This window comes from Rhinoraja longicauda, chromosome 37 (assembly GCF_053455715.1).
Source record: "Rhinoraja longicauda isolate Sanriku21f chromosome 37, sRhiLon1.1, whole genome shotgun sequence".
NCBI classification, from domain to species: domain Eukaryota; kingdom Metazoa; phylum Chordata; class Chondrichthyes; order Rajiformes; family Arhynchobatidae; genus Rhinoraja; species Rhinoraja longicauda.
In genome coordinates, this window is record NC_135989.1 from 8,361,491 (window position 1) to 8,388,273 (window position 26,783).

Consider the following 26,783-nt stretch of genomic DNA (forward strand, 5'->3'; position numbering starts at 1 on the left):
CCTGACCCGCTGAGTTACCCCAGCACTTTGCACCATCGTAGAATTGCAGTTTATTCAAAATACAACCAACTATCACACGATTTTTTAAAAAACAAAATATAAATTTTATTGAGAATAAAAAAATAGATACAGAACAGAGATCAGTGTCAAAATTCTTCTGACATTCTCAGCGATTACACATTCATTAGCGTTATATTCAGTGGTGTGCACAATCTATCCGAATACCAAGCAGTCTTGCTACTCAAGTGCCCCCCTGAGTTGATATGTCTGTTTGAGGAGGTGTCTCTGCCAGACCACGCTTTTGCGGTTGCAGCTCCTAGACTGTGGAACAGCATCCCTCTCCCCATCAGAACTGCCCCCTCCATCCACTCCTTTAAGTCCAGGCTCAAAACCTATTTCTACTCCCTAGCGTTTGAGGCCCTCTGAGGGGGCGCTGTGAAATGTTTATGTATGTGCTGTTATGTTTGTGTGCCATTGTATGTTCGTTTCTTAGCACCTGAACTGATGTACAGCACTTTGGCCAACGTGGGTTGTTTTTAAATGTGTTATACAAATAAAATTGACTTGACTTGACCTCCCCTCTCCAATGTTCCTGGGTTAATATATTTTTTATTTCCAACAATAAACTTTATTGGGAATTATAAATATGTACAAAAAGAGCTGTGCAAAAACTCTTCCAGCATTCTCATCGGCAACACATACATTTGTTAGCGTTGTATTTGGTGGTGTTCATGGAACTATCATTATATATCCAACATCCTTGTTACTCATGTGGCACCCTGGGGTGATCTACCTGCCCTTGTTTGAGGGGGGGGGGGGGGGGGTCCCCACTGGACTCTGCCCCTCAATGTGCAGCAGCAGAAGGATCCTAGACTGGGATCCTCCCCCACAGAGCCTTGGAGTTGGCTGCTCCAAGCTTCAGTGTGCCCCCTGATCTGGGTGATATTGTACAAATGAACTTAGAGGTGGGGAGATATTACAGGGAGATAGACACAAAATGATGGAGTAACTCAGCCGGTCAGGCAGCATCTCTGGAGAGAAGGAATGGGGTGATGTTTCTGGTCCAGACCCTTCTTCAGCTTTACAGGCCCGTAAACTGGGACGGTCATATGTTGAAAGACTGGCGGGACTGTCGTATGTTGAAAGACTGGAGCGGCTAGGCTTGTATCCACTGGAATTTAGAAGGATGAGAGGAGATCCTATCGAAACATATAAGATTATTAAGGGGTTGGACACGTTAGAGGCAGGAAACATGTTCCCAATGTTGGGGGAGTCCAGAACCAGGGGCCACAGTTTAAGAATAAGGGGTAGGCCATTTAGTACGGAGATGAGGAAAAACTTTTTCAGTCAGAGAGTTGTGAATCTGTGGAATTCTCTGCCTCAGAAGGCAGTGGAGGCCAATTCTCTGAATGTATTCAAGAGAGAGCTGGATAGAGCTTTTAAGGATAGCGGAGTCAGGGGGTACGGGGAGAAGGCAGGAACAGGGTACTGATTGAGAATGATCAGCCATGATCACATTGAATGGTGGTACTTGCTCGAAGGGCCGAATGGCCTACTCCTGCACCTATTGTCTATAAACACAACAAATAAATAAATGATAGTCAATCACACAATAATTTGATCATCAATTAATTGATGTGTTGGAAATAAAACTGCAGATGCTGGATTAAATCGAAGGTAGACACAAAATGCTGGAGTAAGTCAGTGGGTCAGGCACCCTTCTTCAGAGACCCTTGATCAGTCTGAAGAAGGGTCTCTACCTGAAACGTCACCCATTCCTTCTCTCCGGAGATGCTGCCTGTCCCGCTGAGTTACTCCAGCATTTTGTGTCTATCTTCGAATTAAACCAGCATCTGCAGTTCTTTCGTACACGAGAAATTACTCCTGTAAAAAAAGTCCTTCCCATCATTTAAAGTCAGTCAAGTGTCTCTGCGATAGGCATTGTGTGTTAATCTGCCATCTGCAGTGTTGGCTCATCCTTTTATGTAGCTGGCTGGCTGACGTCTGGCCTCATTCACCATTCATCTGCCGTGCAGGTGTCTAAATCACCAGAAGTGTTAATATTTTTTGCCCCTTCACCTGGAACCCAGCGACACACACAGCAACTGAACATCAAAGGGCTTCCGCTCACTTCAGTCAACAGGATTTCTCAGGTGGGAACAAGAGCAGATTAGACCCTGGGATAAAATGGCAAAAGATGAGACATTCAGAAATTTAAGTCGTGAAAAATAAATAAGAGAAAGGGCTTGACCTTCCATGCAGCTGCCTCACCCGGTCTGAGGTGGTGCCGTAGGTCGAGAATACTTTGCTTCCAGTCCAGTCTTCCCGGGATAGACACAAAGTGCTGGAGTGACTCAGTGGGACAGGCAGCATCTCTGGAGAGAAGGAATGGGGTTGAAGAAGTGTTTCGACCCGAAACGTCACCCTTATTCATTTTATCCAGAGATGCTGCCTGTCCCCGCTGAGTTACTCCAGCATTTTGTGTCTAGTTTCGGGTCGAGACCCTTCCTCAGACTGACTTCGCAGGCAGCTAGCTGTTCAAGATGGCATCAGGAGTGTATAATTGGCAAGTGTACCTGCAATGGAACAACGAACTTCACACTTGCTGCAGCTTTACATGCCTGTAAACACAACAAATAAATAAACGATAGTCAATCACACAATAACTTGATAATCAATTAATTGATGTGTTGGAAAGCAAACTGCAGATGCTGGATTAAATCGAAGGTAGACACAAAGTGCTGGAGTAACTCAGTGGGTCAGGCAGCATCTCTGGAGATGGACTCAGCGGGTCAGGCAGCATCTCTGGAGATGGAGTCAGCAGGTCAGGCAGCATCTCTGGAGATGGACTCAGTGGGCCAGGCAGCATCTCTGGAGATTGACTCAGTGGGTCAGGCAGCATCTCTGGAGATGGACTCAGCGGGTCAGGCAGCATCTCTGGAGATGGACCCAGCAGGTCAGGCAGCATCTCTGGAGATGGACTCAGTGGGTCAGGCAGCATCTCTGGAGATGGACTCAGCAGGTCAGGCAGCATCTCTGGAGATGGACTCAGTGGGTCAGGCAGCATCTCTGGAGAGAAGGAATGGGTGACGTTTCGGGTCGAGACCCTTCTTCAGACTGAATCAATTCATTGATTGCACGTTCCCCTTCTCGTTTCCTCCCACGTCCCAAACCTGTGTTGTTGCCTTCCGTCAATTGTCCCTAGTGTGTGTGTGTGTGTGTGGGATAGAACTGGCGTAGGGGGTGATCGCTGGTCTGCACCGACTCGGTGGGCCAAAGGGCCTGTTTTCACCTTACATCTCTAAAACTAAAAACTGAATATTACAGGAAAAATTGCAAAGGACCATTTCACGTGGCCTGATCAAAGCCCCCTGCAAGATGGAGATGGTTAAACATACTCCTGTTCTATTTGGCGTGAGGAATCTGTTCTATTTGGTTTCAGGCTCCATGGTCCAACTCTTAGAAAGAAGGATGAATCATCCGGCCACAGTCCCACTCATTGGTCAGTGAGTTTTCCATGACTTACAACCCACCGACAGCAATGAATGTTGATTGGGGCCTTTACCGACCGGTGACCAGCTCCAGCAGGATCCGCACGTCCCCAACCACTCTCACCAACGGCAGTGGATTGTGGACGTAGCCCAGACCATCCAGCAAACCAACCTCCCTTCCATTGACTCCATCTACACCTCACGCTGCCTCGGCAAGGCCAGCAGCACAATCAAGGACCAGTCTCACCCCCGGCCACTCCATCTTCTCCCCTCTCCCATCGGGCAAAAGTTACAGAAGTGTGAAAACGCACACCTCCAGATTCAGGGGCAGTTTCTTCCCAGCTGTTAACAGGTAACTGAACCATCCTACCACAACCAGAGAGCAGTGCTGAACTACTATCTACCTCGTTGGAGTCCCTCGGATTATCTTTGATCGGACTTTATCTTGTTCGGCTTTATGTTGCACTGAACATTTTTCCCTATGTACACTGTGGACGGCTCGATTGTAATCATGTATTGTCTTTCCGCTGACTGGTTAGCACGCAACAAAAGCTTTTCACTGTACCTCGGTACACGTGACACTAAACGAAACTAAAGTGTAACAGGCAGCAACAACTGGTTACATTCCTGTAGCAGTCTTCAGCTGGTAGAGCTATTGCCACACAGTGCCAGAGACTCTGCTTCCATCCTGGCCTCAGGTGCTGTCTGTGTGGAGTATGCACGCTCTCCCCGTGACCGCGTGGGATTCCTCTGCAGCTCTCTGCAAGTTCTTGCTGTCTTGGACGGAGCTGTTCCCAAACTCCATGTGAAACTTCCAATGCAAGGTCACCACTCCCTTCAGTACATCTCTGCAACTAGGCAGTCACTCCCAAATGCTCCCCCCCCCCCCCCCCCCCCCGTCTACGACCCTCCCTCGCGGTTATCATCACAGCCGCAGGGTACAGTCAACGGTCGATGGTTCCTCTAATGTCCAAACTCACCGACAGCGTTGAATGTTCACTGAAGTCGGAACCGATCCACAGCTGACGTTTTGCTGAATATTTCCGCACACCGTCAAAATAGGTGGCGCAGCGGTAGAGTTGCTGCCTCACGGACCCGGATTCGATCCCGACTACGGGTGCCGTCTGTACAGAGTTTGTACGTTCACCCCGTGACCTGCGTGGGGTTTTTTTCCGGGTGCTCCGGTTTCCTCCCACACTCCAAAGACGTGCAGGTTTGCAGGTTAATTGGCCTCTGTTAATTGTAAATTGTCCCTAGTGTGTAGGATGGTGTATGGGGTGATCACTGGTCGGCACAGACAGGGTCTGTCGAAGGGTCTGTTTCCGTGCTGTATCTTTAAAGTCTAAATTGAATAACAAGTACTAAAGGGCATAGATTTAAGGTCAGAGGGTAAAGGTTTAAGGAGACCAATTTGGCATCATGATCAGCACAGACATTTTGGGCTGAAGGGCCTGTTCCTGTGCTGTACTATAGACAATAGACAATAGGTGCAGGAGTAGGCCATTCGGCCCTTCGAGCCAGCACCGCCATTCAATGTGATCATGGCTGATCATTCTCAATCAGTACCCCGTTCCTGCCTTCTCCCCATACCCCGACTCCGCTATCCTTAAGAGCTCTATCTAGCTCTCTCTTGAATGCATTCAGTGAATTGGCCTCCACTGCTTTCTGAGGCAGTGAATTCCACAGATTCACAACTCTCTGACTGAAGACGGTTTTCCTGTTCTATGTTATGTTTAAATGAAGCCTTCTGCTCTGATTGAACCTGCTATAAAGTGCTGGAGTAACGCAGCGGGTCAGGCAGCATCTCAGGAGAACACGGACAGATAACGTTTTGGGTCGAGATCTTTCTTCAGACTTTAAACCAGCATCTGCAATTCCTTGGTTAAACATTCTCCTATTAAATAAGTTGTGGCGCGTCGGATTATGATGAGAGTTCATTTCTGCATATTTATTGGCCATTCATAAAGCTGATGATTGTGCTGTGAATCTACCCTCCCCTGAGACTGCAAGAATATTGCAGCTCTGAGATTCTGTTAGGTGAAGAACTCTGGTTGTATCAGTGATGTTTTGTGCTGTGCTGCGGCAGTACTCAGTCTGACCATTAGATGGCGGGTCGGCAGCACCGAGCTGGAAGTTAGATGTTTAGTGTAGGAGGAACTGCAGATGCTGGTTTAAACTGAAGGTGGATATAAAAAGAGCTGGAGCATCTCTGGAGGGAAGGAATGGGTGATGTTTCAGGTCAAGACCCTTATTGACCAAGATCTAAGGCCACTTGCTTTAGGGGGCCCCTCTCAATCCATTCACCCAGAAGAATCTCAAAACCTTTCTACCTTAAAGTTGCAGCAACTAAATGATTGTAGAATCTGCAGGTAGTATAAGAAAATAACTGCAGATGCTGGTACAAATCAGCAGGTATTTATTCACAAAATGCTGGAGTCTTCTTCAGCCTGAAGAAGGGTCTCGACCCGAAACGTCGCCCATTCCTTCTCTCCTGAGATGCTGCCTGACCCGCTGAGTTACTCCAGCATTTTGTGAATAGAATCTGCAGGTATCGACTTTGGGAAGTGGGGTGGAGTATAGTTCCCAGTTGGTATCAATGGGTTGAAGTGGAGATAGTTTAGTTTAGATTAGAGATACAGCATGGAAACAGGCCATTCAGCCCACCGAGTCCGTGCCGCCCAGCGATCCCCGCACATTAACACTATCCCACACATGCTAGGGACAATTTACAATTTACCGAGCCAATTAACCTACAAACCTGCACGTCTTTGTAGTGTGGGAGGAAACCGGAGCTCCCAGAGAAAACCCACGCGGTCACGGGGAGAACGAACAAACTCCGTGCAGACAGCACCCGTAGTCGGGATGGAACCCGGGTCTCCGGCGCTGTGAGGCAGCAACTCTACCGCTGCGCCACCGTGCCGCCCAAATAGTCGAGAGCTTCATGCGTCTGGGCATAAATATCACCAACAATGTGTCCTGGCCCGACCACATTCTTGCTGCAGATATGAAAGCACGCCATGCCTCGACTTCTCCAGAAGGCTGCGGAGATCGCACATGTCTCCGATTCTGCTCAAGGACTCTCTCTCCACAACGCACAACAACGTCCTCAGAGACATCATACACTGCGTCCTGTCCAGCTGCATCACAGCCTAGTTTGCCAACGGCTCTGCCCAAGACCGCAGGAAGCTACACAGTATGTATGTAGCCCAGCCCATCCATCTACACTGCACATCAACTCCATCTACACAGCACACTGCCCCAGGAAAGCAGCCAACATCATCAAAGACCCTCACTCACACTCACATCTCTCTCTCTCTCTCTCACACACACCTTCTATCTCTCACTTGCACTCTCACCGATGCACTCCACGCCTCAGTTACTGACACACCATCTCTTTCACTGACACACCATCTCTCTCTCAATGACGCATCTCTCCCTCACTAATCCTCCGTTTACTGGTGCCCTCCCCTAATTCCCCATTTACGGGTGCCCTCCCCCAATTCCCCATTTACTGGTGCCCTCCTCTAATTCCCCCATTTACTGGTGCTCACCCCTAATCCCCCATTTACTGGTGCCCTCCCCTAATACCCCCATTTACTGGTGCCCTCCCCTAATTCCCCCATTTACTGGTGCCCTCCCCTAACTCCCCAGTCTCGGATGCTTTCCCCTGATTCTCTCCCCTCATTCCTCAGTTCGATCCTGACCTCTGGTTGCTGTTCTTGTGCGTGGGGGTCTGCACGTTCTCCCTGGATGACCATTTGGTTTCCAGACCCTGTAGATGCTGCAAATCTGAAACAGAAACAGAAAATGCCGTGAGCTGCCGAATATTCAGCTCCACACTAATATTCCTCCCACTCCTCCCTCCACTCTCACTATCTGACCCACTAAGTCCATCTCACAGACACACTATCACTGACACTCTCTCTCACACGTACACCATCACTATCACTGACACACCTCCTCCCTCTCTGACCTTCATGGACACATTGACCAACATATTCCATCCCACCCTCTCATGTACATCAGTCATATCTCTCACTGAAACATTCCCCTCTCTCTCTCTTTGACACCTCTCTCTCTCTCTCTCTCTGACACTCGCCTCTCTCTCTCTCTCTGACACTCCCCCCTCTCTCTCTCTCTCTGACACTCCCCTCTCTCTCAATGACACTTCATTTCTCTCTCTCCGACATACTTCTCTCTCTCCATCTCTCATTGACACACTTCCTCTTTCTCTGACACTCCCCTCTCTCTCTCTCACACACTCCATCTCTCTGACACCATTGCTCTCTCTCTCTCTCTCTCTCTCTCTCTCTCTCTCTCTCACTCCACCTCTCACTCCACCTCTCACTAACACACTCCACCTCTCTCTCCCTATCTCTCACACACTCCATCTCTCTCTGACACTCCATCGCTCTCTCTGACACACTCCATCTCTCTCTCCCTATCTCTCACACACTCCACCTCTCTAGCTCACTACCATACTCCATCTCACATTTGGAGGACTGTGTTCAGTTTTGGTCACCCTGCTACAAGAAGGATGGTGTTAAGCTGGAAAGAGTGCAGGGAACAAGGATGTTCCCAGGATCTGAGGGCCTGGGCTATAGGGAGTGGGTGGGTAGGCTAGGACATTGTTCCTTGGAGCGCAGAAGGCTGAGGGAGGATCTTATAGAGGTGTATAAGGTCATGAGAACCCAGAGAACCGAGTCTGGGCCTTTCCTTGCCTCTATCCCAGTACGTCCAGAGAAAAGCTGTCCTTCCACACGAGGAGAACTTCTTCAAAGCTGAAGAAGTGTCCCAACCCAAAACATCCCTCATCCACGCTCTCCAGAGATGCTGCCTGACCCGCTGAGTTACTCCAGCACTCTGTGAAACGTCACCTATCCATGTTCTCCACAGATGCTACCTGACCCCCTGAGTTACTCCAGCACTCTGTGAAACGTCACCTATCCATGTTCTCCACAGATGCTGCCTGACCCGCTGAGTTACTCCAGCACTCTGTGAAACGTCACCTATCCATGTTCTCCACAGATGCTGCCTGACCCCCTGAGTTACTGCAGCACTCTGTGTCCCTTTCATCTTCCAGAGACTGTCTCTATGGCGGTGATTGGGAGCAGAGTTTTTTTAAGGTGCCTTTTGATGGGCGAGTGGGCTGCCAGGATAATAACGAATCCAGTCTCTCTCTGACCCACCAATTCACTGGTAGTTCTAGTTTAGTTTACTTTAGTTTAGAGATACAGCATGGAAACAGGCCCTTCGGCCCACCGAGTCCGCACCAACCAACGATCCCCGCGCATTAATACTATCTCACACACACGAGGGACAACTTTTACATTTACACCAAGCCAATTAACCTACAAACCTGCACGTCTTTGGAGTGTGGGAGGAAACCGGAGATCTCAGAGAAAACCCACGCAGGTCACGGGGAGAACGTACAAACTCCGTACAGACGGCGCCCATAGTTGGGATCGAACCCGGGTTTCTGGCGCTGTGAGGCAGCAACTCTACCACTGCGCCACCGTGCTGCACTCAATATCATTAACAGCACCCCATCCATTACCCACAGTAACAGCTCCCAATGAGGATGGGATTCGAACACAGGCCTGTAGAGCACAATGAGCTCACAGTCCATCGTCTTAAACTCCCGGCCACCTCGTCTGCTATCTGTGTCCTTTACCCCCTCCAGTGGCTCGGTCTCCATGTGGGCAATTGTGAGCAGAGTTTTAAGGTGTGGGCAAGCGAGCTGTTGGGGAAATAATGAATCCAGTCTCTCTCTGACGCACCAAATCATTGGTAGTTCTAGTCATCGCCTCACAGGAATAGTGCAGAGGCTTCCGATAGGATGCAGAATGGATTTATTAGCATGTGCAGGAAGGAACTGCAGAAACTGGTTTAAACCGAAGATAGACCCAAAACGCCGGAGTAACTCAGCGGGACAGGCAGCATCTCTGGTGAGAAGGAATGGGCGACGTTTCCAGTCGAGACCCTTCTTCAGATTTAGGTTTACCAGAATGCTGTGTGTATTGGAGTATTAACCTACAAACCTGCACGTCCTTTGGAGTGTGGGAGGAATCCGGAGATCTCGAAGAAAACCCACGCAGGTCACAGGGAGAACGTACAGACTTTGTACAGACATGTATAAGGAGACCTTGGACGTACTGAGATTCTTTTCTCTGGAACATTGAAGGCTGAGGGAAAACCTGCGAGATGGTATATAATATTATGAGAGGCATGTATAGAATAGACAGTCAGAATCTTTTCCGCGGGGTGGAAATGTCAAAAATTGCTTTAAGATGAGAGGAGCAAAGTTTAAAGAGGCAGTTTTTTCTTTACTTGGGTAGTGGTGGACGCCTGGAACATGAGAGCTACTATCGACCTCATTGGTGACCCTCGGACTATCCTTGATCGGACTTTGCTGGCATTATTCCCTCATCAAGTAGTATAAGAAAATAACTGCAGATGCTGGTACAAATCGAAGGTATTTATTCACAAGATGCTGGAGTAACTCAGCAGGTCAGGCAGCATCTCAGGAGAGAAGGAATGGGTGACGTTTCGGGTCGAGACCCTTCTTCAGTCTCGACCCGAAACGTCGCCCATTCCTTCTCTCCCGAGATGCTGCCTGACCTGCTGAGTTACTCCAGCGTTTTGTGAATAAATTCCCTTATCAAGTATCTCTACACTGTAAATAGCTCGATTGTAATCATGTGTTGCTGTCTGGCCGGCACGCAACGAAGGCTTTTCACTGTACCTCGATCAACGTGACAGTAAATTAAACTGCTGCCAGTGGTGGTGGTGGTGGAGGCAGACTTGGCAGTGGAGTTTTGAGGGGCTTTTATAGACACATGGATATGCAGGGAATGGAAAGCTATGAATCCCGTGCAGGTAGAAGAGATTAGTTTAAGTTGTCATTATGTTTGGTGTGCACATGGTGGGCCAAAGGGCTTATTCCTGTGTTGTACGGTTCCATGTTCCATGGTTCAATGGCACTTTATGTTTCAATGGTACTTTATGTCCCCCAAGTTACAGTGAAACTATTTGTTTGCATGCAGTGCAAACAGCTCAAGGCACACACATACTTAATCACGTTTAACCTGGCATCATGTTCTGCACGGACATAGTGGGCCGAAGGGCCTGTTTCTGCGCGGTACATTTCTACGTTGAGTATAAAACGGTTTAAGGACTGCCTCAAAGTGTCCCTCAAAGACTTGGACATCAACCTCAGCACTTGGGAGTCTCTTGCTCTGGACCGTCCAACTTGGCGTAGCAAGCTCACCACAGGAGCCCGTGCAGCAGAGAACAGACGCACAGCAGAGGCCCAGAGGAAACGCACCGCGTGCAAGGCCCGGGCTACCTCCACTTCCACTGCAGCACCCATCCACTTGTGTCCTACGTGTGGGCGTGCCTTCCGGGCCCAGATTGGCAATAGACAATAGGTGCAGGAGGAGGCCATTCAGCCCTTCGAGCCAGCACCGCCATTCAATGTGATCATGGCTGATCATTCTTAATCAGTACCCCGTTCCTGCCTTCTCCCCATACCCCCTGACTCCGCTATCCTTAAGAGCTCTATCTTGAATGGCCTCACCAGTCACTTCTGGACCCACAGTCACCAATCCTGAAAGTGAAGTCATGGTCATCTTCCGACCCGAAGGACGAACAACAACAACATTTATCACAACAATGGGGCACCAAAGGAGCAAGACTAAGAGATTAACCAGCCACCTTCAGTGGTGTTCTTCATCTCCGCTAGCCGGCCTTCAAAGTGACAACCACTGTGCCTTTTTGTTTAAGTCTTCGCGTGTTTTGTAACAAGGTAACGTATAAATGTCCCATCCTTTTCATGCACCAATTGGCGAGACATCGGTTTAATCTTATGAGGACAGACAATCACGCATCTTACAGTGCATTTGCCTAAGGAGTACTTTATATTTAAACACAAACAGGCAGCAGTTCGTATTAGATTCAAGGAACAACTGACCTGGAAGATTTAGATCCCAAAGCAATGCCATTAGCTTGTTCCACCCGACGAGCCACAGTTGCCTCCTGAAATTCCCGTCTCCTTGGAAACTGTGCAACTTACCAGAGCTCATCTCAGAGATGTTCCCTCGGAGTTTGTCGAAATTCAATGCAGTGGCTTCAATTATTAATGTCCTGAAATACTTTGACCATAATGGCCACTTGCGTGCGTATACTCCTTCAGCACATGTGGCGTGGGTTAGCCAAAAGAAAGGGAATCTCTGGCGGCAGCTTTTAGTTCAGTTTAGAGATACAGTGTGGAAACAGGCCCTTCGGCCCACCGAGTCCGTGCCGACCAGCGATCCCTGCACATTAACACTATCCTACACACATTAGGGTCAATTTACAATTATACCAAGCCAATTAACCTGTAAACCTGCACGTCTTTGGAGTGCGGGAGGAATCTGGAGGAAACCCACGCAGGTCACGGGGAGAACGTGCAAACTCCGTACAGACAGCACCCATAGTCGGGATCGAACCTGAGTCTCTGGCGCTGTCAGCCAGCAACTCTACCGCTGCGCCACCGTGCCACACATCAGCTTCATCAGTCCTGTGCTGAACTGTCATGGTAGGGCAACACTGATTAAATCCGTGAAGAGAAGGATTTATTTATTTACTCTGCTGCCTACCTTTGATGGGGGGGATGTGTGACCTGTGAGATATTCTACTTTACATAGAAAATGCCAATATATATATCTCACACTGTGGATGGATATATTGTTAATAGGTATAGTCTTTCTGGTTAGCACGCAACAAAGGCTTTTCACTGTACCTCGCTAGACGTGACAATAAACGAAACTCAAACTCGCGTGGAAAATACAGGCTGTTATTGCTAAGTCATATAGTAATTGGAAAAATACAGAAGGTAAACAGACCCTTTGTGTCTGTGCTGACCATTAGATTGAGTGGGAGATAGATTTAAATAAAATTGAGAACATTTTTTTTAAATGCCTCTCCTTGCCAGAGAACTGGGTTCGATCCTGACCTCGGGTGCTGCCGTGTGTGGAGTTTGCACGCTCTAACTGTGACCGCATGGGCTTTCTCCAGGTGCTCCGGTTTCCTCCCACGCCCTAACGACGTGCAGGTTTGTAGGTCAATTAGCTCCTGTAAGTTGCCTCAATCTAGCGTGAAGGATACGAAAGTGGGATAACATAGAACTTGTGTACGGGCGATCAATGGTTGGCGTGGACTCAGTGGGCCGAAGGGCCTGTTTCCACGCTGGATCTCCAAACTAAATTAAACTGGTCATTTATACTAACCCCATTTTGTTCTCCCCGCATTCTCACTCTTTCCCCCCCAGATTCCGTCATTCACCTACACAAGAGGAACAATTTACAGTGGCCAGTTAACCAACCAGCCCAGGAAGAAACTGGAGCTTTGGGAAGAACCTTGCTTGCTGCCAAGCATTGATAGAGGGAGCTGGAACCGGGAAGATTTTGTGCTTTACACAGTGATGGTTTTGGGTCGGGATCCTACTTCATGAGGGTATGGGGGGAAGGCGAGGAGGAGAGGGGTTACTGAAGATTTCGATTTTTTTTTTAAGAGATACAGCGCAGAAACAGGCCCTTCGGCCCACCGGATCCATGCCGCCCAGCGATCCCCACACACTAACACTATCCTACACCCTTTAGGGACAATTTTTACATTTGCCCCGCCAATTAACCTACAAACCTGCACGTCTTTGGAGTGTGGGAGGAAACCGAAGATCCCGGAGAAAACCCACGCAGGTCACGGGGAGAACGTACAAACTCCGTACAGACGGCGCCCACAGTCGGGATGGAACCCGGGTCTCCGGCGCTGCATTCGCTGTAAGGCGGCAACTCTACCGCTGCACCACTGTGCATTCCCGTCTTTCTTTTGTATAAAGCAGCATCTGCAGTTCGTTGTTTCTGCACTACTGGAGTTAATCTATGGAGATGGATGACAAAGAGCAAACCTACCCCCTTGAAGATGAAGGGGCAATCTCACAGGGATGTTTAAGGCAATTCCAGTCACATTTTGTACTTAATGATCCTGAAACCTTTTTTTTTCAAAAAGTGTAAAGGGATGATTAAGTCCTGTCAAGAAATCATGTTATTTACCCTAATTAGCAGTTGAAAATCTAAATCTTTTGACTTTTCCTTATATAAGACCTACTTTCCCCAACCGACATCTGGCTGAAGAATTTCACTGAGGGCTGGCTTCATTGTTATAAATTAATAAGGGGAGTATTGGCCGCAGGCTTGTGAAGCCACCGTCATCTGCAGCCAGGATCAGGGGGAATGATCAGAACAAATATGACAGGAGGAGAGAGCTAAAAACGGCACATTCTAGCCCAGAGCTCTGAACTACGCAAATGCAGTCACTTCCACTCAAGTGCATTCATGTTGACTCATCGTACACTTGTCAGAGCCGCTCAATGCCATCTGCATCCACTCCGGCCCTTGCCCCCTGGAGCTAGCTGTCCACTGCAGGAGGGTCTTGACCCAGAACGTCACCTATCCTTGTTCTCCGGTTCTGAGTAACTCCAGCACTTTTTGCGTACTATCCAGCACCTGCAGTTCACCGTTTCCACTTCTTTGCTGTGCAGCAGGGCAGCACTTGGGGACAATAGACAATAGGTGCAGGAGGAGGCCATTCGGCCCTTCGAGCCAGCACCGCCATTCAATGTGATCATGGCTGATCATTCTCAATCAGTACCCCGTTCCTGCCTTCTCCCCATACCCCCTGACTATCCTTAAGAGCTCTATCTAGCTCTCTCTTGAATGCATTCAGAGAATTGGCCTCCACTGCCTTCTGAGGCAGAGAATTCCACAGATTCACAACTCTCTGACTGAAAAAGTTTTTCCTCATCTCAGTTCTAAATGGCCTACCCCTTATTCTTAAACTGTGGCCCCTTGTTCTGGACTCCCCCAACATTGGGAACATGTTTCCTGCCTCTAACGTGTCCAACCCCTTAATAATCTTATACGTTTCGATAAGATCCCCTCTCATCCTTCTAAATTCCAGTATATACAAGCCTAGTCGCTCCAGTCTTTCAACATATCACAGTCCCGCCATTCCGGGAATTAACCTAGTAAACCTACGATGCACGCCCTCAATAGCAAGAATATCCTTCCTCAAATTTGGAGACCAAAACTGCACACAGTACTCCAGGTGCGGTCTCACTAGGGCCCTGTACAACTGCAGAAGGACCTCTTTGCTCCTATACTCAACTCCTCTTGTTATGAAGGCCAACATTCCATTGGCTTTCTTCACTGCCTGCTGTACCTGCATGCTTCCTTTCAGTGACTGATGCACTAGGACACCCAGATCTCGTTGTACGTCCCCTTTTCCTAACTAATAGGCAGCATCCCGTTCTATCTCGAGTTCCAGACCATTGCAAGCCCAGGTTTGACCCAGTCTGAGGCAGATTGAGCATAGCAATGACCTCTGTGGAGAACCGCAGGTTAGAACACAAAGTGCAGGAGTAACTCAGCGGGCCAGGCAGCATCTCTGGAGAACACGGATAGGTGATTTTAGATATTTAAAAGATTTCTTTAGATTTAGAGATACAGCGCGGAAACAGGCCCTTCGGCCCATCGAGTCCGCGCTGCCCAGCGATCCCCGCACAATAACACTATCCTACACGCACTAGGGACAATTTTTACATTTACCCAGTCAATTAACCTACAAACCTGTACGTCCTTGGAGTGTGGGAGGAAACCGAAGATCTCGGAGAAAACCCACGCAGGTCACGGGGAGAACGTACAAACTCCGTACAGACGGCGCCCGTAGTCAGGATCGAACCCGAGTCTCCGGCGCTGCATTCGCTGTAAGGCAGCAACTCTACCGCTGTGCCACCCTGCCGCATTCATGTCTTGGGTTGAGACCCTTCTTCAGTCCCGACCTAAAACATCACCTATCCATGTTCCCCAGAGATGCTGCCTGACCTGCTGAATTAGTTTAGCTTAGCTGATTGTCATGTGTACAGATGTAGTGAAAAGCTTTTGTTGCATGCTGTCCAGTCAGCGGAAAGACAATACATGATGACAAGCAAGTGTCCACAGTGAACAGATACAGGATAAAGGGAATAACGTTTAGTGCTGTAGTGTCTAAACCAGCATCTGCAGTTCCTTGTTTCGACATGGTGGTATTCTTGCTATTGAGGGCGTGCAGCGTAGGTTTACTAGGTTAATTCCCGGAATGGCGGGACTGTCATATGTTGAAAGACTGGAGCGACTAGGCTTGTATACACTGGAATTTAGAAGGATGAGAGGGGATCTTATCGAAACGTATAAGATTATTACGTTAGAGGCAGGAAACATGTTCCCAATGTTGGGGGAGTCCAGAACAAGGGGCCACAGTTTAAGAATAAGGGGTAGGCCATTTAGAACTGAGATGAGGAAAAACCTTTTCAGTCAGAGAGAGTTGTGAATCTGTGGAATTCTCTGCCTCAGAAGGCAGTGGAGGCCAATTCTCTGAATGCATTCAAGAGAGAGCTGGATAGAGCTCTTAAGGATAGCGGAGTCAGGGGGTACGGGGAGAAGGCAGGAACGGGGTACTGATTGAGAATGATCAGCCATGATCACATTGAATGGCGGTGCTGGCTCGAAGGGCCGAATGGCCTCCTCCTGCACCTATTGTCTATTGCAGACTGGTCACGTTAGCTTGGCTGCAAAAAAACATTCAGTGGCAATCTGGGAACAGATTAAAAAGGGAAGGGTTAACAGAGGAGAGCGACACAGATCTGAAGCAAGGCATAAGTTAAAAGACACAAGATACTGCAGATGTGGTATACAAAAAAAACACACAAAGTGCTGGAGTAACTCAGTGGATCACACAGTTTCTCTACAGAACATGGATAGGTGACCTTTCTTCAGACCAAAAGAGGGTCCTAATCAAACACTGCCTGATCTCTGAAGATGCTGCCCGACCTGCTGAGTTACTCCAGCACTTTGTGTCTTTAAAATATATATCAGAGTTGACCAAGATGACTGAGTTTCCCAGACGCTTGATGGAATGCAGTGGATAATGTTTAGTTTAGTTTAGAGATACAGCGCGGAAACAGGCCCTTCGGCCCACCGAGTCCGCGCCAACCCGCGATCCCCCGCACACTAACACTATCCTACACACACTAGGGACACTTTGCAATCTTTACCAAAGCCAATTAACCTACAAACCTGTACGTCGTTGGAGTGTGGGAGGAAACCGGAGCACCCGGAGAAAACCCACGCGGGTCACGGGGAGAAGGTGCAAACTCCGTACAGACAGCGCCCGTAGCCGGGATGGAACCCGGGTCTCTGCCGCTGTAAGGCAGCAACTCTACCGCTGCGCCACCGTGCAGCCCCATGCAACTCCCACACAAAAATAGACCGCAAAACGGAGGCACATTGATTAAAGTTCTCATCCGCTGACTTTATCCTAAAAGGTAGAACTATCATTTCAGAGGATGGTTGGCAGTGTGTTCCTAGGCTCAGTGCTGGGACCACTGACTTTTATTCCCTTGGGATTGTGCTGAATAAAATTGCGGACAAAATGTGCAGGAAGGAACTGCAGATGCTGGCTTACACCGAAGATAGACACAAAATGCTGGAGTAACTCAAAGAGACGGGCGACAATGGATGACGTTTTTCGGGTCGAAGAAGGGTCTCGACCGGAAACGTCAGCCATTCCTTCTCTCCAGAGATGCTGCCTGACCTGCTGAGTTACTCCAGCATTTTGTGTCTGTCGGCAGCAGCTGCAGTTGGTACACGTTGGGCAGTTGGATCAACTGTAAGGACGGTAAGAGTCTCCAGACCGGAGAGGCTGGCAGGCTAGACAGCCAAGAGAAACGTAACAGGGCGGTGAGACGGATGGGAACAGTAACAATATGAGTGAGACGATGTACTTCCAGAGGCTGTACAGAGTCCTGGGAGAACATGGACATAAATCTTTGAAAGAATGTGTTGAAAGTGTGGTTATAAAGCACAGAGGGGTCTGAGCTGTACACGAGGGCCTCTCGACTGCCTGTGCTACAAGGAGAGCATTCACATCTCAGGTCTAATCCCTCGTTCCTGGAACAGTTCCAGCAAATCTCTTCTGCATCCCCTCTTGTTCATTCACATCCTTCCCAAAGTGCGTTGGCAAGAACTGGGCTTCACACCCCATCTGTTGCTGTACCACCGCTTAAAAAGCTAAGCTGTACCTGCCTGCTTTTTGTACTTCGGGCCTGTCTTTAGTTTCGAGAAACAGCGTGGAAACAAGCCCTTCGGCCCACCAGTTCTGTGCTATCTCAATTTCTCATCCACTCCCTGCACACTTGGGGCAATTTACAGAGGGCCAATTCGGATGGTTAATCTGTGGAATTCGTTGCCAAAGACAATGGCGGCACACTGGCGCAGCGGGTAGGGCCGCTGCTGAACAGCAGCAGGAACCCAGGTTCAATCCTGAGCCCGGCTGCTGGCTGTGTGACGTTTACACGTTCACCCGGTGGGTTTTCACCAGATGCTCCGGTTTCCTCCCACATCCCACGGGCGTGCGAGTTTGTAGATTACACTGGGCTCCCGAACGTGTAGGGAGTGGATGGGAAAGTGGGATCACACAGAACTAGTGTGAACGGGCAATCGCTGGTCGGTACAGACTTGGATGACCCAGAGGGCCTGGCATCTCTAAACTAAACTACACTTGACAACTCTGCAGGGCATTTTTAGAGTGGAGATGGGCAGGTTCTTGATTAGCACGGGTGTCAAAGATTACTGGGTGAAAGTTTGAGAATGGAGTCGAGAGGGAAGAATAGATCAGCCACGATTGAATGGCAGAGCAGACTCGGTGGGCTGGATGGCCCTATTCTGCTCAAACGTCTTTTGGTCTTCATAAGGGACAGGAGCAGAATTAGGCCATTCGGCCCATCGCGTCTACACCGCCATTCAATCACTGCTGATCAGTCTCTCCCTCTCAACCCCATTCTCCTGCCTTCTCCCCATAACCCCTGACTTAGGATCCTCAGCTTCTATGCACTGCGTTTCACCATACATGCAAGGATCACCATGAAAGAAATGTAGACGCCTTTCACAGAATCCGGGCAGCGTTTTTTAAAAGATCAATGTTACTTTAGAAAAATTGAGCTGGTAAATTGGAATAATGGTTAAAATGGACATGGTTCATGAATATTTTAATCGGGGAATAAAAATAACAAGGCGATAGTTGTGCTGAAGGAGATAGGATGCACTCGGGTGGACAACTGTTCCGATGTGTGGTGACCCAGTTCTGTAGGAGATGCTGCCAGCAGGGAAAATGTACAGGCTTGTCTGCACACACGGTGAGCCTAATCTCTGCCCCATCTCTAATGGACGTCTGTGCAGATTAAGAGTGGATGTGCGAGCAGGGGGGGGGGGGGAAGGAGGGGGAGCAGATCAAAATGAAAATATAGTTTGGCGATGAAGCATAGCAACAGGAGCACAGCGGTAGAGTTGCTGCCTTACAGCGGCAGAGTCCCGGGTTCCATCCTGACTACGGGCGCTGTCTGTACGGAGTTTGTATGTTCTCCCCGTGGGTTTTCTCCGAGACCTTCGGTTTCCTCCCACACTCCAAAAACGGACAGGTTTATAGGTTAATTGGCTTGGTGTAAATGTATAAACGTTTAAAAAATGGCCATAGTGTGTGTAGGGTGGTGTTGATGTGTGGGGATCGCTGGTCGGTGCGGACTCGGTAGGCCTGTTTCCACGTTGTATCTCTAAACTAAACTAACCAGTTTAGAAGGATGAGGGGGTACCTCATTGAAACTTACAGAATAATGAAAGGCCTGGATAGTGGATGTGGAGAGGATGTTTCCACAGATGGGGAAGTCTAGAACCAAAGGCCACAGCCTCAGAATAAAAGGACATACCTTTAGAAAGGAGATGAGGAGGAATTTCTTTAGTCAGAGGGTGCTGAATCTATGGAACTCATTGCCCTCAAATGGTTGTGAGGGCCAAGTCAATGGGTACTTTTAAAGCAGAGACTGCCAGATTCTTCATTAGTACGGGTGTCAAGGGTTATGGGGAGAAGGCAGGAAAATGGAGTTAAGAGGGAAAGATAGATCGGCCATGATTGAATGGCGGAGTAGTCTTGATGGGCCGAATGGCCTAATTCTCCTCCTAGAACCTGTGAACAGGCCCTTCGGCCCTCCGAGTCCGTGCTGACCATCGATCACCCTTTCACACACAAGTTCAATGCTTAGTTTCTTATTGTCACAAATACCGAGGTACGGTGGAATGGTTTTGTTTGCGTGCTATCCAGTGAAAGACAAAACTGTACGTAGATAAAGCGCGGAGATAAAGGATCAAGGGTATAACGTTTAGTGCAAAAATATAACATTGAAGTCCAATTATAGAGTTCAAAGCTCTCCAGTGAGTTAGGTGGGAGTTCAGGATCACACTCTAGCCGATGAAAGGAGTGGAGTCAGTTGCCTGATATCCCACGCTCCCATCCACTCCCTGCACACGAGGAGTCCATTTACAGAGGGCCAATTAACCCACAAACCTGCACATCAATGCAATCCAGAACCAGGGGCCACAGTCTAAGAATAAAGGGGAGGCCATTTAAAACTGAAGTGAGAAGAAACTTTTTCAAGTTGTGAATTTGTGGAATTCTCTGCCACAGAGGGCAGTGGAGGCCAATTCACTGGATGAATTTAAAAGAGAGTTAGATAGAGCTCTGGGGGCTAGGGGAATCGAGGGATATGGGGAGAAGGCAGGCACGGGTTAGTGATTGTGGATGATCAGCCATGATCACAATGAATGGCGGCGCTGGCTCAAAGGGCCAAATGACCTCCTCCTGCAACTATTTTCTATGTTTCTATGAACCGAGGAAACCCACGCAGTCACAGGGAGAATGTGCGATTTCATCTCGCGGACAGCAGCCGAGGTCAGGATCGAACCCGGGTCTCTGGCACTGTGAAGGAACAGTTTCTGCTGGCTTGAAGTACTGCCATCTAAGTGCACCCATTTTCCCAGTCCCGGTTTATACTCTGGATGGCTTGCTTTTGACAGAGATTTAACTGTGCAGCCTTGGTTGAAAGGAAATGCACGTGTTTGCTTTGGTAAGCCACAAGAGTTCAAGGTGACCTGGTGAAGTTTTTTTAAAAATCAGGTTGCAAAGGAAACTGCGGGAATAATCCCTGCCAATGAATGACTGGTTTCACAGAGGCCGCTTTGAATGCCAGGTAACATGAGAAAGGGAATGAGGGTTGTATCCAGAGGGCAGGCGTGAGGAAATGTTCCAAGCCACCTCGACAGTCGCAAGGCTTGCAAACGTCTTCATTTGGTTTTGTTCAAAGATGTACAGAATGCAAACTGGCCCTTCGGCCTTCCGAGTCCACGACAACCATAAATCACCCATTCACACTAGTTCGATGTAATCCCACTTTCTCATCTACACCACAATGTTTGTTTTAAACTTACCCCACACACATCTCCATTAAGTTGCTCCCCTCTCACCACAGTGCTATGTTTGGGTTTAGTTTTGTTTAGAAATACAGCGCAGAAACAGGCCCTTCGGCCCATCGAGTCCACACCGACCAGCGATCCCCGCACACGAACACTACCCTACACACACTAGGGACGATTTAGTTTTAGTTTATTTAGTTTTATAGATGCAGCGCAGAAACAGGCCCTTCGGCCCATCGAGTCCACACCGACCAGCGGCCCCTGCACACTAACACTATCCTACACACACACACGGGGGACAATTTGGCACATGCACCAAGCCAATTAACCTACAAACCTGCACGTCTTTGGAGTGTGGGAGGAAACCGAAGATCTCGGAGAAAACCCACGTGGTCACGGGGAGAACGTACAAACTCCGTACAGACGGCGCCCGTAGTCAGGATCGAACCTGAGTCTCCGGCGCTGCATTCGCTGTAAGGCAGCAACTCTACCGCTGCGCCACCGTGACCGCCCTGTTTAGTTATCCCCTTTTCATCCTGGGATAAAGGTTCTGTCTGTCTACCCTGTCATGATTTTAAATACTTCTATCAAGTCTCCCCTCGACCTCCGACATTACAGAGATAATGATCTAAGTCTGTCCAACCCTGTAGTTTGAGAGACACAACGAGGGGTAAGGCCCAGATTGTGTGGCACTGTCGAGCCTATGGAGACAATAGACAATAGACAATAGGTGCAGGAGGAGGCCATTCAGCCCTTCGAGCCTGTACGCACCGCCATTCAATGCAATCATGGCTGATCACTCTCAATCAGTACCCCGTTCCTGCCTTCTCCCCATACCCCCTCACTCCGCTATCCTTAAGAGCTCTATCCGGCTCTCTCTTGAAAGCATCCAACGAACTGGCCTCCACTGCCTTCTGAGGCAGAGAATTCCACACCTTCACCACTCTCTGACTGAAAAAGTTCTTCCTCATCTCCGTTCTAAATGGCCTACCCCTTATTCTTAAACTGTGGCCCCTTGTTCTGGACTCCCCCAACATTGGGAACATGTTTCCTGCCTCTAATGTGTCCAATCCCCTAATTATCTTATATGTTTCAATAAGATCCCCCCTCATCCTTCTAAATTCCAGTGTATACAAGCCCAATCGCTCCAGCCTTTCAACATACGACAGTCCCGCCATTCCGGGAATTAACCTAGTGAACCTACGCTGCACGTCCTCCATAGCAAGAATATCCTTCCTCAAATTTGGAGACCAAAACTGCACACAGTACTCCAGGTGCGGTCTCACTGTAGAAGGACCTCTTTGCTCCTATACTCAACTCCTCTTGTTACGAAGGCCAACATTCCATTGGCTTTCTTCACTGCCTGCTGTACCTGCATGCTTCCTTTCATTGACTGATGCACTAGGACACCCAGATCTCGTTGAACTCCCCCTCCTCCTAACTTGACACCATTCAGATAATAATCTGCCTTTCTATTCTTACTTCCAAAGTGAATAACCTCACACTTATCTACATTAAACTGCATCTGCCATGTATCCGCCCACTCACACAACCTGTCCAAGTCACCCTGCAGCCTTATTGCATCTTCCTCACAATTCACACTACCCCCCAGCTTAGTATCATCTGCAAATTTGCTAATGGTACTTTTAATCCCTTCGTCTAAGGCTGATACCTTGTGACAGAGGCAGTGCGCGTGTATTCTTAATGTCACGGAAGGGCAGGGATGGCTGCAAGGTTTGCCACGTGCCTTGCCGTTTTATTCCAAGGGCAGTGGGGACGAAGGGAGGGGGAGACGTGGGCACTGGGCCTTACAATCCAACCTGACGTGCACGCCAAACGCAACGTTGAAATCGCTTCCGGCCCACCAGCCCCACAGCATTGGAGGAGCCCTGGAGTTCAGCCTTCCGCGGTTACCACTGATTGAGAAGCGGCTCTGGGGAAATGTGAATGAAATGACCTTTTATTTTCCTTTCCACGATGATTTATTCGTTCGTGGAAACGGAGGAGAAACAGCGGTGCGACCGATGTTTGAACAGTGGTACACAGGAAAGCCTCAAGATGGCGGCACGGTGGCACAGCGGTAGAGTTGCTGCCTCACAGCGCCAGGGACCCGGGTTACATCCTGACTACGGGCGCTGTCTGTGCGGAGTTTGCGTGTTTACCCAGTGACCACGTGGGTTTTCTCCGGGTGCTCCGGTTTCCCCCCACATTCTGAAGACCTGCGGGTTTGTAGGTTAATTGGTTTCTTTACCCCACGTTTGTAGGATAGAACTACACACTAGGGATAAAGGAGCAAATTACCCCTGTACCTCGATACACGTGCCTTTCACTGTACCTCTGTACACGTGACAATGAACTAAACTCAACTGCACGGAGGCAGAAAGGAAAGCTCTACAGCGGGTAGTCCATAGAGCTCAGAGGGCCATCGGAACACAGCTACCAGACTTGGAGGGCATCTACAACACACGATGCCTCAGAAAAGCCACCAGCATCCACAAAGACTCTTCACACCCCTGCAACAGTCTGTTTGAACTCCTTCCATCGGGCAGACGATACAAGGCCTTCTACGCCCGCACCTCCAGACTCAGGAACAGCTTCATCCCCAGGGCCATAGCTGCTATGAACCGGTCCTGCTGAGCCGGATGGCCACAACGCATAGATCAACTTGCACTTTACCCTGTCTAAAAACTGTTACAATTGTTTCGTTTCGTTGGGTTGCTGTTGTCTAAATTACTTAAAATATTGCATCGTATGGGAGGCGCATTCCCAATCTCGTTGTACCCCTGGGTACAATGACAATAAAGATATATTGTATTGTATTGAATTGTATTCTGACTTTTTTGGTTTTGTTTGGTTTAGTTTAGAGATACAGTGCAGAAACAGGCCCTTCGGCCCACCGGGTCCGCGCCGACCAGCGATCCCTGAACGCTAGCAATATCCTACACACACTAGGGACACTTTTACAATTTTACCGAGCCAGTTAGCCTACAAACTTGTAGTCTTTGGAGTGTGGGAGGAAACTGCAACTTCCAGAGAAAACCCACGCAGGTCACGGGGAGAACGTACAAACTCCGTACAGACAACACCCATAGTCAGGATCGAACATGGGTCACCGTGCCAACCGTGATGTGCAACATCTGGGGAGGTTGTCCGGTGAACAGGCTGTGGTTTCACTCACCGCGAAGGCCGGAGCTGGATTCTTTCCACGTCCACGCAGACCACGGGGATGTTGGGCTGGGAGAGGCTGCAGAGGCAAAGGGGCGAGTCAGTTTAGGGAGCAGCGCATTCAGTAAAGGTCGTCAATGCACAAACTGCGGTAGCCAGCAACTCAGCCCCAGCGACCCTGCATGACAATGCACATCACAACGGTTCTCAATCACAGCCGAGAGCTGTGCTCGTTGATCACACCATCCCAGCACATAGACTGCCCTGAACCAGATCCTGTTTATCAAGCTCCAAATACTTTGCACTTCTTTGTGCAAATCTTTTACAGGGTTTAGAGACACAGCGCGGAAACAGGCCCTTATTGCCCGCCGGGTCCGCGCCGACATTAACACTATCCTACACCCACTAGGGACAATTTTTACATTCGCCCAGCCAATCAACCGACATACCTGCACGTCTTTGGAGTGTGGGAGGAAACTGAAGATCTCGGAGAAAACCCACGCAGGTCAAACGTACAAACTCCGTACAGACGGCACCCGCAGTCGGGATGGAACCCGGGTCTCCGGCGCTGCATTCGCTGTAAGGCAACAACTCTACCGCTGTGCCACCGTGCCAGCAGATTTTAAGGAGCTGCTTCAAAAAGGCTGAGAGGGAAGTGAAGTTTGGCAAGGGAATTGATAAACTGAACAGCTTCCAGGGTTCGATCCTGGCCGCGGGTGCTGACTGTTCGGAGTTTGCACGTTCTCCCCGTGACCCCATCTCCTCCCACATCGCAAAGATGTGTGGATTTGTAAGTTAATGGGCTTCTACACATTGCCCCCTGGTGTGTATTGGCCTTCTGCTGGCTGGCGAGCACACAACAAAAGCCTTTCACTGTACCTCAGTGCACGAGACAATAAACTCAACACAACTGAGCTGTGGAGGGAGTGGGTGAGAAAACGGGACAACACAGAACTCGGTGTGGACACAGTGGGCCGAAGGGCCTCTCCCCGTGCTGGATCTCTAAACTAAACTACACTTTTTAAAGGGGGCAGAGTGAGCTAGCACAGAGAGTGACGGGCAGAGTGTGGAAGTTGGATGCTGGCTTCTGAATGGATTTTAAATGGAACTCAATAGACAATAGGTGCAGGAGGAGGCCATTCTGCCCTCCGAGCCAGCACCGCCATTCAATGTGATCATGGCTGATCATTCTCAATCAGTACCCCGTTCCTGCCTTCTCCCCATACCCCCTGACTCCGCTATCCTTAAGAGCTCTATCTAGCTCTCTCTTGAATGAATTCAGATAATTGGCCTCCACTGCCTTCTGAGGCAGAGAATTCCACAGATTCACAACTCTCTGACTGAAAACTTTTTTCCTCATCTCCGTTCTAAATGGCCTACCCCTTATTCTTAAACTGTGGCCCCTGGTTCTGGACTCCCCCAACATTGGGAACATGTTTCCTACCTCTAACGTGTTCAACCCCTTAATAATCTTATATGTTTCGATAAGATCTCCTCTCATCCTTCTAAATTCCAGTGTATACAAGCCTAGCCGCTCCAGTCTTTCAACATATGACAGTCCCGCCATTCCGGGAATTAACCTAGTAAACCTACGCTGCACGCCCTCAATAGCAAGAATATCCTTCCTCAAATTTGGAGACCAAAACTGCACACAGTACTCCAGGTGCGGTCTCACTAGGGCCCTGTACAACTGCAGAAGGACCTCTTTGCTCCTAAGTGCTGGAGTAATTCAGTCCGTCAGGCAGCATCTTTGGAGAACATGGATTGGCAAAGTATCCGGTTGTGATCCCTCAGACTGAAACTTCAAAGTTTAATTTTATGTCGAGAAGGAAGGAATGAGGGAAGAGTGGAGAATGGAGGGGTGTGGATCCCATGCAAGCGGGGGAAGATTAGCTTTAACAGTATCATGATCGGCACGGACATTTTGGGCCGAAGGGCCTGGTCATTAAAAAAAAGATAAAGTGTTGGAGTAACTCAGCGGGGCGGGGGAATGCGGATTGGGTCGGGACTCTTCTTTGGACAGTTCTGTGCTCCGAAGCCGAGGGATTCTAACCAAATGTCCGTAATGCTGTATCAATAGATCACAAGGTAAGTGGACAGATTAATGACAAGAGACTTAGTGGGAGACTCTCTGTAATATGCACTGTGGAACAGCAGAGACTAGGAGAGAGGGGAATGCAAGAGTACTAATGGAAGAGAGGGAGGGGGAGGGGGAGAGGGAAAGGGAGGAGGAGAGAGGGAGGGGGGGGGAGGGAGGGGGGGAGAGGGAGGGGGAGTGGGAGAGGGGGAGTGGGAGGGGGAGAGGGAGAGGGGAGAGGGAGGGAGAGAGGGGGAGTGGGAGAGGGGGAGTGGGAGAGGGGGAGTGGGAGAGGGGGAGTGGGAGAGGGGGAGTGGGAGAGGGGGAGTGGGAGAGGGGGGAGTGGGAGAGGGGGGAGTGGGAGTGGGGGAGTGGGAGAGGGGGGGGGGGAGGGAGTGGGAGAGGGAGGGACACAGATCTATTCTCTCATCTGTCCCAGGGTGGAGGGAGGGGGAGAGTGAGGGAGAGAGGGAGAGTGAGGGGGAGGAGGGGAGAGGGAGGAGGGGGCGACACAGATCTATTCTCTCATCTGTCCCAGGGTGGAGGGAGGGAGAGGGAGGGGGAGGGGAGAGGGGAGGGAGAGGGAGAGGAGAGAGAGAGAGGGAGAGTGAGGGGGAGGAGGGAGAGGGAGAGAGGGACACAGATCCATTCTCTCATCTGTCCCAGGGTGGAGGG

The 26,783-nt window shown here is 49.3% G+C and overlaps 1 protein-coding gene across 1 annotated transcript in view; it reads right to left on the minus strand.

Moving 5' to 3' along the window:
* Nucleotides 1–1,328: 1,328 nt before the first annotated feature.
* LOC144610577 (uncharacterized) overlaps nucleotides 1,329–26,783 on the minus strand; it is a 27,766-nt gene continuing 2,311 nt past the window's right edge. Inside the window, exons 2-6 of the mRNA XM_078429386.1 lie at nucleotides 24,045–24,110; nucleotides 9,533–9,688; nucleotides 7,196–7,280; nucleotides 2,577–2,621; nucleotides 1,329–2,177 (exon numbers count right to left, since the gene is read on the minus strand). Coding sequence (XP_078285512.1) covers nucleotides 2,133–2,177; nucleotides 2,577–2,621; nucleotides 7,196–7,280; nucleotides 9,533–9,688; nucleotides 24,045–24,110 — 397 coding nt within the window. The 3' untranslated portion in view covers nucleotides 1,329–2,132. The remainder of the gene's footprint in view (nucleotides 2,178–2,576; nucleotides 2,622–7,195; nucleotides 7,281–9,532; nucleotides 9,689–24,044; nucleotides 24,111–26,783) is intronic.